The following is a 17690-nucleotide window of genomic DNA, read 5'->3' on the forward strand; positions in this document are numbered from 1 at the left end:
GTATATAATACATACATACCATACAGAATATGTGTTATTTGACTGTTTATGTTATCGGTAAGGTCAACAGTAAGCTATTAGTAGTTATGTTTTTGGGAAGTCAAAAGCTATATGCATATTTTCGAATAATGCACGAGTCGGTGTCCCTAACCCTTGCATTGTTAAAGAATCAACTGTACTTGTTTTTCTTGCTTGTGCAGTGTAGTCTCTGTTGAAGATGGGATTTTTTCACACTGCAGTAACATTTTCATTTCAGTCTTTTGAAAGAATAGACATGGTGAGTAAAAAATGGTCTATTCTTGAATAAAAATCAGTCATTCTCTGTATTATAAGAAATGGAGAAGAAATGTCATAACATGTCAAATGTTTACTAATACACAAACATGAAATATTGGAGCACGAGTTATTTTCGGGGTGCTTAAGGGTCAAAGCTGTATAACTGAGAGGAGACCTCTACATAGCCTTTAAAGGAATGCGGAGAACCGACCAGGGCTTCTGACCTAATGTCCAATCCTCACCTTCTTGTGGTGCACCCTGTTGGGTATCTACTTTGATACTGAACGAACGAGGATGGGCTGGCAATTTGGGATTTAGCCGACCAAATTGTATTCTTATTGGTTAAACCAAAATAAAAAATGATGGTACAACATGACAAAATTTCATGCCGGCTGGGGCGTCGCCCGGTTAAACAAGGCCCTCTTTGTTTTCGCCAGGGAACCAGGGCGAACAGCGAAAAGTCACCTACTGGAACAAATCTGAAAACAAACCCCAACTCAACATCACCAGAGTTAAAGATCGGTACTATCAACGTAAGAAGCCTGAATGGCAAAGAAATGGAGCTAGCTGAGGAATTAGATAAGTACCAGATCGACATAATAGGGGTGACTGAAACAAAAAAGACCAAAACTGGTGAGATCTTTCTGAGCAATAAATACAAAATGTTATATTCAGGCAATGACAATCAAGGAAAAGAAGGAGTAGCCATAGTATTCAACACAAAATACGAGGCTAATCTTCTTGAATGGCAGTCAGTCTCAAGTAGAGTAATGGGCAAATATGAGAATGGGGAACTGGACAATGAGACTTATTTGTGCCTATGGTCCCACAGAAGGTTCTACTAAGGTAGAAGTGGAGGAATTTTTTGAGGCTTTAGAAAAAGCAACTGACACAATGAAAAAGGAAAAGTTGGTCCTTGTTGGGGATCTAAATAGTAGAGTAGGAAATGATTGTGAGACATACAAAAAAATTTTGGGAAAATTTGGAGAAAAGAGCAAGCTAATAATAATGGCAAATATCTGTTGGATTTCTGCTCAGGACATGGACTGGTTATTACTAACACCATGTTCCAACATAAAAATGTGCACAAATTCACATGGAGAGAAGAGGCTAGGAATAAGAAAAGTCTCATTGACTATGTTATTGTTGATAGGGATGTTTTCTCCCTGGTGCAGGACACCAGAGTGTACAGAGGATTTGAAATCGGAAGTGATCACTATTTAGTCTTGAGCAGGATAAAATTGAATTTCATATTGAAAAGAATAACATGTAAGAAAGTTTTAAAATGAATAAAAGTTGAGAAGCTCTCAGATGTGAACTGTAGACTAAAATACAGAAATATTATTGAAAAGAAAATGAAAGAGTTTGAGAACAGGAATCAAGCCTTGGAGATTCAGTGGCAAACTCTGAAGGAAACATTGATTGATTCTGCCAGAGAGGCATGTGGTGAGGTTGTGTGCAAGTATAAAAAAATCAGAACTCCCTGGTGGACACAGGAAGTTAAAGAGGCAGTGAAGGAAAAGAAGAAAGCATATCAAAAGTTCCTGGCAAATAAGTCAGCTTTTACTCTTACAGAATACAGAGACAAATGTAAGAAAGCTAAACAGTGTAAAACTAGCTAAACAAAAGTCATGGGAGGACTTTGGCAAGAATATAGAAAATAAATATCAAGAAGGTGGCAAAATATTCTGGAGGTTGTTGAAGAAGCTTAGGAATGGAGGAAAGAGTACTGTAAAAGGAATTAGAGATGATAAAGGTGAAATGAAAACAGGAGAAAAAGATATCCTTGAAGTATGGAGTAATTACTTTGAAAAACTGCTAAATGAAACAAGCAGTGATGACAGCACAGTGATAAAAAACACTGACCAGGCATTTCGACCAGAAATGCTGAAGTATGGTGGTATAAGAGTCTTACAGTGGCTGCACTGCATAGTTCAGAAAGCCTGGACAGAGGGACGAATTCCCGATGATTGGTGTAGAGCTCTCATAGTACCCATATATAAAAAGGGAAATAAAACTGCATGTGAGAATTACAGAGGTATTTCCCTACTGAGTGTTCCTGGCAAGATCTATGCAAGTATACTTGAGAAACGGTTGAGAAGAATTGTGGAAGAAAAGCTTGGTGAAGAACAAGCTGGATTCAGGCCAAATAGAGGCTGTCAGGATCAGATCTTCACTTTACGACAAATAGTCGAGAAAGCATGGGAATATAACAAAGATCTGTATTTAAGTTTTGTCGATTTGGAAAAGGCATATGACAAGGTGCCAAGAGAGAAGCTATTCAATACGCTGCAGTTATATGGTGTCAATGGGGCATTATATCAAGCAATACTTAGTCTTTATTTGAGTTGTGAGCCAGCAGTTAGAATTGAAGGAAGTACAGGAAGATGGTTTAATGTTAAATCTGGTGTGAGACAAGGATGTACATTATCCCCTCTGTTTTTCATTATCTATATGGATCACATTATGAAGGAATGTGGTATTAAACCTGATATCAAAATTGGAGATGTTAATGTCAGCTCTTTGCTTTATGCGGATGATGTTATACTTCTAAATAAATCCGCTACAAGTCTGCAAGATTCTCTGACTAAATTGAATAGCTGTTGTAATAGATATGGTATGAAGGTCAGCAATAAAAAGACAAAGACAATGAAAATAGGCAGAATCATTGAAAATGTCAACTGTGTTGTGAATGGAGAACCTGTGGAACAAGTAAAACATTTCAGCTACTTAGGCACAATTTTTACTGAAGATGGTAAACTAAATATAGAAATAGACAACAGAATCAGCAGAGCTCGTATCGTGGGAAGTCAATTGAATAATTTCATATGGAATAAGAAAGAAATTAGTCGGAACACTAAATTAGCTGTATACAAGACTGTGTTCAAACCAATTTTAACTTATGGATCTGAGAGCTGGGTCAGAAGTAAAACACTTGACCAAAGACTAGAGACCGCAGATATGAGAGTCCTGAGAAAGATTAGAGTCGTGAACAGATGGCATCAATGGCAATATCATATTAAAAATGAGGATATTAGGAAAGAACTTGACATTGTTAGCATCCAGGAATGCGTTAGCAGAGCTAATCTCAGATGGTATGGTCACTTAAATAGAATGGGAGAGGAAAGATTAGCAAAACAAGTGTTCTCTGCCAGGTTGGCAGGAAAACGACCCAGAGGAAGACCAAGATATAGGTGGATTGATACGGTACAAAGTGCCTTAGATGATAGAAATATAAGATCTGATAATGTTGGAGTCTTGACAAGTAACAGACTGATTTGGAGGAAAATTGTAGATAGGAAGTTAGTAATGATGTAATTTTTTCATGTAGTACTGTCATATCCTGTACTCCCCTTGAGGGTACATGGCAGGAATTTGATGATGATGATGATGAGTTATTTTCTCTCTCCCCAAAAGAAAATGAAATTGACGGAGAGAGAGAGAGAGAGAGGTTTTATTTCTGACTGGCGTGAACTTGTTAAATTAAACATATTTTCTTTTCTAATCACCATTGAAGAACCAAGTAAGTGCTTGGTACTTGTGCACTTTGTGTTTCTTATTTCATGGAATTAATTCAAATTAACTGTTTATTTTTAATTAAAATTTAATTGTATTTTGAAATAAATCAAATAAAAAGTATACATTTAACAGTACCACTATACTCAATTTAATACATTTCATAGAGCATGAGCATCTGACTAATGCCATCTCCAGTGTATTTGAGAGTCAGATAATTGGGACTCTACTGTACCTAATTATTTTCCAAGCATTAAACAGCATATTGCCACATGAAAGCCTGCTGTTGAATATTTGTTAACAAGTTATGTTCCTAGAAGACTTATCATTATTCACTGCCCAAAATTTAAAAAGAAAAGAAAGAAAAGTAAAAAAAAAAAAAAAAAAAAACTACAAAGCATCATATTTTGGAGCCATAAGAGATATTAAAAAAAAAAAAAAATAAAAATGCATGCATGAGTTATTTTATCTCTCCCCAAAAGAAAATCAAATCGATGGTTGATAACAGATTATTCTGTCATATAGTAGACAGTTCATCATCATCATCATCATGCGTATCAAGGATTTAGACCTAGCATGGCCTGTTCCGGCCTTAGAAGTTATCGTTGAATCGTTTAAGAGGATGTCCTATTTTCTTTTTCCTAATGGCTTGTACTTTAAGGCTTGTTTTGGTAATCTTTCTGTTTTCATTCTTTGAATGTGTTTCATCCATTTATGTTTATATTTTTTAATTTTTTCTATTACTGGTTGGTTTAATTCTTTCATAATTTCTTCGTTTCTTTTGTGATCAAATAGGGTATACTTTGCAGTTTTTCTCATAAACTTCATTTCTGCTGTTATTAATCTTTGTTTGTCTTTTTGTTTTATTGTCTAGATTTCGCTTCTATACATTAAGACTGGTAGGGCTAATGTATTGTATACATTTAGTTTGTTTTGTTTTTTAACTAGGTTTGGTTTAAATATAGAGTTAATGACACCTGTTATTTTTAAATATTTTGTAATTTTTATGTTTATATCTTTTTCATTTTCATATGTCGTCATACATCCGTAGTTAAATGAATTCACCTGCTCTAAGATCTTGTTATCTATTACTATTTTAGTTCTTGCTGGATCTTGTCCTTTAAAGGCCATAGTGTTGGTTTTTTTCTGTTGATATCATACCATAATCTTTGGCTATCTCATTTAGATGTAAAATAGCTTTTTGTAAGTTGTCTTCAGAATTTGTAATTATTATTTGGTCGTCAGTAAAAAGGAGAGTGTTTAAGTTCACTGTAGGAGAAAGTTTAATTCTTTGATGTAAATTTTTATTCCATTTTATTATTATTTCATTTAAGTAGATATTAAAAAGAGTTGCTGAGAGGGGACATCCCTGTCGGACCCCCTTGGTTTATCTCTCTCGTATATGATAGCTCATGATTTAATCTTATTTGTATTTGATTATTTTCATATATACTTGTGATAGCTTTTATGATATTATTTGGTATTTGTCTTTCTTTTAATATGTTAAATAATATGTTTCTTTTAACTTTGTCAAATGCTTTTTCAAAGTCAATAAATGCAATATGTATTTCTAAATTGTATTCTCTTCTTTTCTCTATTATTAATTTTAGACAAAAGGCTGGGTCTATACATGATCGTCCTTTTCTAAATCCATTCTGTACTTCTGAAATAAAGTTTTCGGAATAATTCATTGGTTTGCTATTTAAGATTCTGCTATATATTTTGTAACAGGAATTTAGTATACTGATACCTCTATAGTTTTTTTGGTCATCTCTATTACCTTTTTTAAAGATAGGAATTGCAGTTGCTTTTTTCCATTCTATTGGGAGGATACCAGTTGAATAAATTTTATTTAAAAATAATAGTCTTTCTTTGAATCTTGTTCCTGCGTATTTATATAGTTCTGGACCTAGCTTATCTTCTCCAGGTGATTTTCCGTTTCTTGTTTCTTTCAGGTTGATTTTTAATTCTTCTTTAGTTAGTATAGTAGTAATTTTTTTAGTTATAGTATAGTAGACAGTTAACCTGATGTTTACCATTGCTTATGATTTTTTGGCTAATTGTCTTTTATTCGTAGCTCCTGGCATTTATGAAAATGAAGATATCAAGAAAGGAATATTACTTCAGCTGTTTGGTGGCACAAGAAAAGATTTTACAGATACAGGGAGAGGGAAGTTTAGGCAAGTAATATTAGTATAATTAAAAGAACACCAGTTTTAATAAAGCGATATTAGTAATGATTTTAATAAATTCATAGTAGTTGTAGTAGTGTGTATTGTATTAACTTTATTCTGTTTGGAGGAATGAAGATATATAATGCATATGTGAAACCATTGTATCCCCTATGCTAAACAGGCATTTTATTAAATGCTTTGACATACATATGTATGTTTGATATTTGGTGAATATCGAAATTTCCTTTGTTGCAATTTTATGGTAAATGAAGTTAGGAGTGGAAGAAGAGTTTCAAGGTTGCATTTGAGCTGTTATCGGTAATGTCTGTATACTTCTTTGCTGGAGAAATAACTCATTTATCAAGGCATGGGCATTTTATTAAATGCTTACTATATATATATATATATATATATATATATGAACAACATATTATATATATATATATATATATATATATATATATGAACAACATATTATATATATATATATATATATAATGGGGTGCTTAAGGGTCAAAGCTGTATAACTGAGAGGAGACCTCCACATAGCCTTTAAAGGAATGCGGAGAACCGACCAGGGCTTCTGACCTAATGTCCAATCCTCACCTTCTCGTGGTGCACCCTGTTGGGTATCTACTTTGATACTGAACGAACGAGGATGGGCTGGCAATTTGGGATTTAGCCGACCAAATTGTATTCTTATTGGCTAAACCAAAATAAAAATGATGGTACAACATGACAAAATTTCATGCCGGCTGGGGCGTCGCCCGGTTAAACAAGGCCCCCGTTGTTTTTGCCAGGGAACCAGGGCGAACAGCGAAAAGTCAGCTACTGGAACAAATCTGAAAACAAACCCCAACTCAACATCACCAGAGTTAAAGATCGGTACTATCAACGTAAGAAGCCTGAATGGCAAAGAAATGGAGCTAGCTGAGGAATTAGATAAGTACCAGATCGACATAATAGGGGTGACTGAAACAAAAAAGACCAAAACTGGTGAGATCTTTCTGAGCAATAAATACAAAATGTTATATTCAGGCAATGACAATCAAGGAAAAGAAGGAGTAGCCATAGTATTCAACACAAAATTCGAGGCTAATCTTCTTGAATGGCAGTCAGTCTCAAGTAGAGTAATGTGGGCAAATATGAGAATGGGGAACTGGACAATGAGACTTATTTGTGCCTATGGTCCCACAGAAGGTTCTACTAAGGTAGAAGTGGAGGAATTTTTTGAGGCTTTAGAAAAAGCAACTGACACAATGAAAAAGGAAAAGTTGGTCCTTGTTGGGGATCTAAATAGTAGAGTAGGAAATGATTGTGAGACATACAAAAATATTTTGGGAAAATTTGGAGAAAAGAGCAAAGCTAATAATAATGGCAAATATCTGTTGGATTTCTGCTCAGGACATGGACTGGTTATTACTAACACCATGTTCCAACATAAAAATGTGCACAAATTCACATGGAGAGAAGAGGCTAGGAATAAGAAAAGTCTCATTGACTATGTTATTGTTGATAGTGATGTTTTCTCCCTGGTGCAGGACACCAGAGTGTACAGAGGATTTGAAATTGGAAGTGATCACTATTTAGTCTTGAGCAGGATAAAATTAAAAAATTTCATATTGAAAAGAATAACATGTAAGAAAGTTTTAAAGCGAATAAAAGTTGAGCATCTCTCAGATATGAACTGTAAACTAAAATACAGAAATATTATTGAAAAGAAAATGAAAGAGTTTGAGAACAGGAATCAAACCTTGGAGATTCAGTGGCAAACTCTGAAGGAAACATTGATTGATTCTGCCAGAGAGGCATGTGGTGAGGTTGTGTGCAAGGATAAAAAAATCAGAACTCCCTGGTGGACACAGGAAGTTAAAGAGGCAGTGAAGGAAAAGAAGAAAGCATATCAAAAGTTCCTGGCAAATAAGTCAGCTTTTACTCTTACAGAATACAGAGACAAATGTAAGAAAGCTAAACAGTGTGTAAAACTAGCTAAACAAAAGTCATGGGAGGACTTTGGCAAGAATATAGAAAATAAATATCAAGAAGGTGGCAAAATATTCTGGAGGTTGTTGAAGAAGCTTAGGAATGGAGGAAAGAGTGCTGTAAAAGGAATTAGAGATGATAAAGGTGAAATGAAAACAGGAGAAAAAGATATCCTTGAAGTATGGGGTAATTACTTTGAAAAACTGCTAAATGAAACAAGCAGTGATGACAGCACAGTGATAAAAAACACTGACCAGGCATGCAGTCAGGAATACATATCCATACTTGAAGTAGAAAAAGCCATCAAAGGCTTGAAATGTGGAAAGGCAGCAGGAGTAGATGATATTCGACCAGAAATGCTGAAGTATGGTGGTATAAGAGTCTTACAGTGGCTGCACTGCATAGTTCAGAAAGCCTGGACAGAGGGACGAATTCCCGATGATTGGAGTAAAGCTCTCATAGTACCCATATATAAAAAGGGAAATAAAACCGAATGTGAGAATTACAGAGGTATTTCCCTACTGAGTGTTCCTGGCAAGATCTATGCAAGTATACTTGAGAAACGGTTGAGAAGAATTGTGGAAGAAAAGCTTGGTGAAGAACAAGCTGGATTCAGGCCAAATAGAGGCTGTCAGGATCAGATCTTCACTTTACGACAAATAGTCGAGAAAGCATGGGAATATAACAAAGATCTGTATTTAAGTTTTGTTGATTTGGAAAAGGCATATGACAAGGTGCCAAGAGAGAAGCTATTCAATACGCTGCAGTTATATGGTGTCAATGGAGCACTATATCAAGCAATACTTAGTCTTTATTTGAGTTGTGAGTCAGCAGTTAGAATTGAAGGAAGTACAGGAAGATGGTTTAATGTTAAATCTGGTGTGAGACAAGGATGTACATTATCCCCTCTGTTATTCATTATCTATATGGATCACATTATGAAGGAATGTGGTATTAAACCTGATATCAAAATTGGAGATGTTAATGTCAGCTCTTTGCTTTATGCGGATGATGTTATACTTCTAAATAAATCCGCTACAAGTCTGCAAGATTCTCTGACTAAATTGAATAGCTGTTGTAATAGATATGGTATGAAGGTCAGCAATAAAAAGACAAAGACAATGAAAATAGGCAGAATCATTGAAAATGTCAACTGTGTTGTGAATGGAGAACCTGTGGAACAAGTAAAACATTTCAGCTACTTAGGCACAATTTTTACTGAAGATGGTAAACTAAATATAGAAATAAACAACAGAATCAGCAAAGCTGGTATTGTGGGAAGTCAATTGAATAAATTCATATGGAATAAGAAAGAAATTAGTCGGAACACTAAATTAGCTGTATACAAGACTGTGTTCAAACCAATTTTAACTTATGGATCTGAGAGCTGGGTCAGAAGTAAAACACTTGACCAAAGACTAGAGACCGCAGATATGAGAGTCCTGAGAAAGATTAGAGACGTGAACAGATGGCATCAATGGCAATATCATATTAAAAATGAGGATATTAGGAAAGAACTTGACATTGTCAGCATCCAGGAGTGCGTTAGCAGAGCTAATCTCAGATGGTATGGTCACTTAAATAGAATGGGAGAGGAAAGATTAGCAAAACAAGTGTTCTCTGCCAGGTTGGCAGGAAAACGACCCAGAGGAAGACCAAGATATAGGTGGATTGATACGGTACAAAGTGCCTTAGACGATAGAAATATAAGATCTGATAATGTTGGAGTCTTGACAAGTAACAGACTGATTTGGAGGAAAATTGTAGATAGGAAGTTAGTAATGATGTAATTTTTTCATGTAGTACTGTCATATCCTGTACACCCCTTGAGGGTACATGGCAGGAATTTGATGATGATGATGATGATGATATATATATAATATGTTGTTCAGCATGCTGAAGCAATATCTGGAGAAAAAAAGAAAAAAAAAGTAGTTCTAAAATTCATCACCGTGGGGTTGTAAACATCAAATGTATGGAACTTGCATATCGCACAACTTGGTAGGTGCCAGGAGGGTTTTAAAAAGATAGACACGGGATTTTTTCGTTCATTCTGGTTGTGAATACTGTCCACAGTGATGCATTGTCCCAACATGCTTTGCTCTTGAAGCTGTACTAGTTAAACAATTGCTGTGCTGTTGCTGCACTCTGTGAATTTCGTCATCTGTGCTCTGCGCCAAATGATTAGTTGTTTTGAAGAAACAAAATTATTGCGGGTTAGGCTTGTCAGAAGTTGCAAACCAATCAGTTCACAACAAGTGAATGAAGTTGCTGATGCCATTGTAGAGTAGGCCATAAATAACAGCAATGTTTCCTGCAGTGCACATTCTGTATCAAGACACATGCATGTGAATTACACAACTGTCTGGAAAATTCTACAGAAGATTCTATATTTCTACCCATTCAAGATAACTCTGACACAGGAGTTGTGCCCACAGGATTTTGAAACTCAACTGACATAAGCTTTAACATTGCTTGCTCAAGTGGAGTTGGATGCTGTGTGGTTGTGGAAGATTTTGTTGGGAAATGAAGCTCATTTTCACCTGAGAATTGTTAATACCCACAATTGCCAGAACCATTCCTCTTTGAAGACATTCACCAGTCAAGTTCTGTGATGTGCTCAGTTACTAAAGATAAACAATTTTGTTGTGCCACAGCTACAGCAGTGCCTGTGCATCGATTCAGTCATTTTCATGCAGGATGGTGGTCTTCTCCATGTATCAGTTGATCTGTACAGGAGGTTCTTCAAGAACGCTTATGCCAGAGTGATCAGCCATGCATTTTCCACTGCATGGCTGTCTCATTCACCTGATCTGACCCCCCCCCCCCCTCTGACTACTGGGTTTATTTCGATCATCCTGATAACTTGCCAGCATTGAAAATATATATATAACATAGCATGTGCACAACATCGGTCCAGACCAGCTGCATTCTACCGTTAAACACACCAGGCAATGGATGCAGTTTGTGGCATACCAGAAATGGCATCATATTTAAAGTATGGGCTGTGAATGCATAATGGAAGCAAATAAAAATCTGTTATTTATTTATGCTTGAGTCGTTTTTCTCCTTCTTACACACACACACACACACACACACAAAATTACATCTACATTAGGTACACCACGCAGCATCCCCTGGTAGTGAATTTTGGAACCTTTTCTCAGATATTGCTTCCTCATGCACAATGTATTCCTGCAAAGTTTGGCAGCATTTGGATCACTGGGTGGCATTCCACAAGGCCTTAAACAGAGATACTTTAATTTTGATCACCCTGTATATTGTGACAGCATGTGATATTTGGTGTACACTGCTTAAAAAGAAGTCGATGGACAATTCACCTTGCCCCCCACGGGCAAGTTGCATTGTGCTATTTAATGAGTAAAGTATTTGTTTATAGCCAGTATAAATTGGAGGAAAGTGATGATCTTAAGTCACTGTAACTGTGTCTGGGTGAAATGGGAACTGACAGAGCTTGAAAGAGGTGTTGTGATTGGATTCTATGTTGCAGGCCTATCTATTCTTGAAATTGTTCACAAATTGGGCCATCACCAGTCAACAATCAGTGATATCATTCTAAGATGGAAGCACAGGGAATCAACTGCAAGTGCTATTCCCAGTGTACAGCCTGCCATATCACTGAACATGACCATAAATTGCTACAATGGAAAATATGTAAAAACCGACATTTATCAGCTGACACAGAATGCAGAGTTCCGTGCATCGACTTGAACACAAATCTGCACAAAAACATTTAGTACTGAGGCTCACAACATGGGTTTTCATGATAGGACCATAATATGCAAGCTTCTCATTACCTGAACCAGCATGTAGTGTTGTCTTCAGTGGTGCAAAGAACATGTACAAGGGAATATGGAGGCTTGGAAAGCTGTGTTATGGACCACTGACTCATGCTACACCCTCTGACAAGCAGGTGTGGGTGTAGTGAATGCCTGTTACTAAACGTGTAACCCCAACTATGAAATTCAGAGATACCGGTGTGATGATATGGGCCTGTTTTTTTGTGGTCAGACCTCTGTGGTGCCATGGACATTGAATTACGAGAAATATCTGAACATTCTGGACAATATGATGCTTCCTACTTTGTGGTTTTTCTACAGAACTCACCATTGTCTCTTTTACAAGACAATGCTGCATGTCATAAGGCTGCTACTGTAACTGCATGGTTTGTGGACATGAACATCACCACATCGACTGATCTTCACAGAGCCCTGATCTCAACCATATTGTACATCTGTGGGATGAACCAGGGTGTCGTGTGAGGTCAGCGGACATGTGCCCCACAACAGTCCAGGACCTCATTATATGTCTACAGGAAAAATGATCCAAAATTCCCATTGATTGCTATCATGCATTGTGGAAAGTGTCCCACTAGGATTGTTGCAGTCATCACATCGAAAGGAGGTGGTACTTCTTATTAAGGTGTCATAAGACACCTTAATAAGTACATTGACTTCTTTCCAAGCAGCGTATATTGAAATTCCATTTGATACAGTTCTATTGGAAAAACAAGTGGAATAATTTCCTGGACCAAGTATTTCATGTCAGGAGATGATTATCTTGAAGTATGAGATCATTACAAGTAAGTATTATAATAAAGACATGTTTAATAAAAGAGTTCTATATGTCATTTGCAAGGATTAAAATATTAATGAAAATTGATTTGATCGATACTTCATTCATGTGTTTATTTCATATGGAAGGTATACTTCCTTCTTCTGAACGAAAATAAGAATAAATACTCCAAGGCTTAAAATTGTATAGCACCTGTGTGTTTATTTGGGATCAGTTATTCATGCACATGTGACAAATGTGGCTTTGGATTTTTTTAAGGTAAATCCTACCATTGAAAATTACTTAGTGGAATGGATGAGTTAAGGGTTAGCTATTCCAGAAATCTTACTCTGGAAACACAAGACATTTTATTATTATTCTTCCTTCTCCCTTTCCTATGGTTCTGCAACCCAAATCAAGCCTTGTCTTCCTGTATTTATTGCTTTCCATCCTGTCTGCTCAGAACCTTACTTCTCCAGTATTGGACATTGCAATGTTGATGTTTCCATCTGAAATAATGGTGTTTATCTGTTTATCCATCTTGTTCTTGATTTTCTCTGGATTTTTACCAAGAACTTTACTATTTATAGTCTTCTTAAGAATTCCGTCATTTTCCATACAAAGAACATGTATTGCTCACTGCAGCTTTTTTTGAATTTGATTATTTCTAGATATTGTGGGTTCTTCATAGAGTTGTTATAATTCATGGTGGTATCTGATCCTCCAGAGACCATTATTGTTCACTGGGCCAAATATTTTTTTCTAAGAATTTTTCCTTTCAAAAGCTGAAATCAGATACTTCACTCTTACTGTCAATATCAAAGGTTCACATCCATAGGTAAAAGCTGGATGAATTATCAGTTTATATATTTGTATTTCAGTTTTCCAATGGATAACTTTTAAGCCGAATATACATGAGAGAGAATAAAAAGCCTGATTACCTCTCTTTATTCGATTATGCTGCATTTTTATTATCTCATTTAGTTGGCTTGTGATAATTACAACTAAATATCTAAATTGTTCCACTTTTTCTACTTCAGGGATCCCAATTTTCACATTTGAATCAATTACCTTTCGCTTTCTGTTTTGTTCTTTATATGATGTTAAGGTCATCCACATATTCTGCTATATGCATTGATTTTTTTATTAGAGTACCGTTTATTGGCTGGGAATGATCAAATAATATCCAAAGCTTAGTTAAAAATTATCATTAGGACTAGACTATCTCCTTGTTTTTATCCTTGAGTTAATGGAAAGAGATCTGTTAAATCATTTTGTAATTTAACTTATGCTTCTGAGTTTCCCATTTTATTTTTAAAACTTATTAGCTTGTCTGGTTTAATTTTTCTCTATTAATGCTGTCATATGCTTGGAAATCAATAAAAATCTGAATATTAATATCAAATTTCCAAAATTTCTTTAATAATTGTTTAACTATATCTGTCTGATTAGTTGTATATTTGCCTCTTCTGAAATCTGGTTGGTTGATGCCAGTTATCATTCAAATTTTTTGAATGGCATGCAAAAGGGTCACGTAGTAGCTCTCAACAAGATAAAAGACTGTGCAAGGCGAATTGTGTTTGAAAGAGGCTCTTTTCATGGATGAATAAAGTTGCAAACTTGGATGTCTTGTAATGTCTCCAAGACATCATCTAGATGATTTCACGTGGGGAAGAATGATTGGTAAGCTTGAATTACTGAACCAGCAGAATTACTAATATAACCAGAAAGGTTGGAATCTCCCATACCATTGTATCCAGGCTCTTGGCATAGTGAGCCAAACCAGTGGAATGTGATCCAGACATTTGCTACCACAGAGCATGAAGACAGAATTTTGGTTGTAAAAGCAAAATGTAATTGACACACTGTGACAAGTCATAGAGCACGTTTGCAGTTGTATCCATAAAAGTTGGACAAGACGCCAATCGACTAACATACTCTTTATAGACGAGAGTCGTTTTAATCTTTCCTTCGATTCTCGATGATACTTGATCTGACATGAAAATGGTATACTGCTTACTGTTGCTAGAATATTCTTGAAAGAGATAGATATGGCAGTGCTGTGGTCATGGTATGTAGAGGCATTATGCTTAATGGATGCACTGAGGTACAAGTGCTGGAAAAAGGGACTCTGACTGTTGAACAATATTACAATGAAGTTTTTCAACGTCATGTTCAATTGTTCTGTGGTGCTCTAGGCGAAGAATTCAGTTTTATGGATGACAGTGCCACACCACATTGTACACAAGTGGTGGAGATACTTCTGGCGACTGAGGATATTAATTGAATTGAGTGGCCAGTACTCTCACCAGATCTCAGCCCCATAGAATGCATTTGGCATGCAATAGGGAGATGCATTGCTGCTTGAAATTCCCTTCAAGAAAACAGACAAGGCCTTATCCTTGCTCTGAAGGAGGAGTGAACCAGCTTGCCTCAAGAACTCCTTAATTACCTGATGATAAGCATGGTACAATGTTGTGAGAGCTGCATCGTAGTTTGGGGTGGACATATTCTCTACCCAAATGTCTGTCTACATAGTTTTCTGTAAGCACTGTACATTAATTCCTTAACTACATCCTTAGGAAATTTGTAACTTTTGCCAAAAATGTTGCAAATTAATTTGTATGAAATTTATAACACATTTTTTGTGTAATATAATTTATTAGTATGCTGGCAATAAATTTATGTCCACATTTAGCTATAGTCATGAAAACGGTGTCATATATAGGTAAAAATGTACTTCATCCTTAGCTTTTGGATTAGCACCAGTGTTAATTTTGAGTTGCAGATGTAAAGATCCCATTTAGTAATTCATTGAAATATTTTCTCCATCTGTTATTTTTTAATTTTTTTCTTTGTTTGTTTGTTAACATGTGTCATTTTTCATCTCTGCATATATATAGTCTAGACTTATATCCTCCTTTAATTTGATTAATTATGTTATATGCTTGCCATAAATTAAGGTCTATTTCATTTTAATTTATATTTATAATTTTATTTATTAACCAGTCCACTGTAAAGAGGCATTTTTACTGACAAAGCAAATTATGTAGCATAGTATTGGAGTGTCATTTTCCATCTCTGCATATGTATAGCCTAGGCTCCTCCTTTAATTAGATTAATTATGTTATGCTTGTATGATTACTCTTGTTCCTCATTGATTGTTCTGTTGTGCTTGTCATTTCTTCAAGAGGAGTTAATCTTTTCTTTCATCGACAGACTTGATTGTTATATTGGTCTCTCATCCTAGTTCTTTATATTTTTTCTTCTTTAATCCTAGTTGATCTTGTAGTAAATTCTTTGTATACATTCTTTTTTATTATTGCTTGAGCACATCCTTCATCAATCCAATCTCTTTTCTTTTGCTTATTTTGATATCCCAGAATTTTCTCTGTAGTATTCAGAATCCATTTTTTGATATATATGTTCCTATATCTTGTTCCGTCTCTATATTTTCTTTAATTTTGTGTCGAAATTTTTTTTTTTTTTTATTTCATCTTCTTTAACGTTCTACAAGTTAAAATTTAGTGCCCTTTCATTTCTTACTTATTTCTTCATTGATCTGCATAAGCCTTTTTTTTTATAGTCTGTAACAAGGACAGGTTATTTTTATATTACTCCCACACACGAAAGGCAGAAAAGCCTATAGCAAATAAATGCTGTGTGTGGGCAATAGATGAGGAAATCTTCCTCACAGAAATATTTCAGTCAGTTTTTAAATGACATCTAGTTTTAAGCTCTGTAAGAAAAGTACCCTTTTTTTCAGTTTGCTATATTGTCTGTTGTTTATTCTAGGTCAGCCTTTTTGGGTTCCTGGAATAAGTCCTTTGAGAACTTGTATTGGACAATCATTAGATCTGTTGGTATGGCCAAGCCAGATAAGTTGTTTTCTTTGAATCTTTATTATGATGTTATCTTTTGGATCTGTGAAACAACTGATTCTTTGTCTTACTTCAGAATTTGTGATATAATCAGTGCATGATATCTCTAGGAAATGTCTGTAGCACCTCATTTCAAATGGCAGCAACCTCTTTTCATCTTCTTTTAAGAGGGTCCAAGTTTCATTTCCATATAAGAGTATAGAATTAGCTAGGGCATCAATAAGATGTAAACTCGTTATCTATCCATTGCGGTTTTAATTTTTGGAGTGTTATTACTGCTTTTACAGTTTTTTTTTAATATATTGTCTTGATCGTCCATCTTTATTAAAGATATTGCCTAGGTATTTAAATTGCTCAACTTCTTCTAAAGGTATTGTATCTCTGATAGGATTTTTTCAGCTTCAGTTGCAGCACATTCTTTTTGGTCTGACACACAGATTATTATTATGATGATAATTACATAACACATCCAGGGAGTCCACAGACTCATCGAGGAAGGCCACCTATTCTACAGCTTTCTGTCTCCACTATTCATTCCACCAACGCCATCTACCGCCACCACCACTAGTATTTCCACAGACAATCGCAAACATCCATCCCCATGGTGAGATTCAAACCCGCAGCCTTTTGGCTAGAGAGCGGATACGCTAACCACCCAGTCCAGCAGATATTTATCATTGTGTTTGATTTTTCAGTACTTATGGTTAAGGCATATTTTTTGAGTATAAGTTATTTTTATGCTGATTTCCTGAAGATCTGATTTGTTTTCTGCTAGGAGATCAGTATCATTAGCAAACTTTAAATGATTTATTCTTCTTCCTCCTACAGTGACTCAATATTGCAGTTCTTGAGAGCTTCATTTACAACACATTCAAGGAAGCAGTTAAATAATACTTGCACAATTCTCACTCCCCATTGCATTGTTCCATTAAGATAATGCTGTAATTCTCCTTAATTTCAACTGTTGTTTCAGAAGATGAGTACAGGGATTCATTTAATCATATTATTTTGCTGTTTCATAATGTAGAATTTTCAAAGGTCATCATACCAAACAGAAACACAAGGGCTTTCTTATAAGTCAATAAGATTATGTCATATTGCTTTGTTATGTTCTTTGTATTTTATCCTATGATATGAAGTGTAAATATATGGTCTGTCAAATTCCTGTTTTTTCTAAATTGGCCAAAAATTGTGAAAAATTCGTTCTGCTTTTGCATTAGTTCGTGAGAATAAAATGTCCAGAAAAATTTTCTTGGTGGTTGATGAGAGCAATTGTCCTAAAATT

The 17690-nt window shown here is 35.4% G+C and overlaps 1 protein-coding gene across 3 annotated transcripts in view; it reads left to right on the plus strand.

Annotated features, from left to right (window-relative positions):
• dpa (disc proliferation abnormal) overlaps window positions 1-17690 on the plus strand; it is a 238270-nt gene that overhangs the window by 116671 nt on the left and 103909 nt on the right. For all 3 annotated transcript variants that reach the window (XM_090398134.1, XM_090398132.1, XM_090398133.1), the window contains exon 13: window positions 5870-5972. In XM_090398134.1, coding sequence (XP_090254260.1) covers window positions 5870-5972 — 103 coding nt within the window. The remainder of the gene's footprint in view (window positions 1-5869; window positions 5973-17690) is intronic.

Source organism: Typopeltis vanoorti, chromosome 9 (assembly GCF_054136105.1).
Source record: "Typopeltis vanoorti isolate ZY-2024b chromosome 9, IOZ_Tvanoo_1.0, whole genome shotgun sequence".
Taxonomy (NCBI): domain Eukaryota; kingdom Metazoa; phylum Arthropoda; class Arachnida; order Uropygi; family Thelyphonidae; genus Typopeltis; species Typopeltis vanoorti.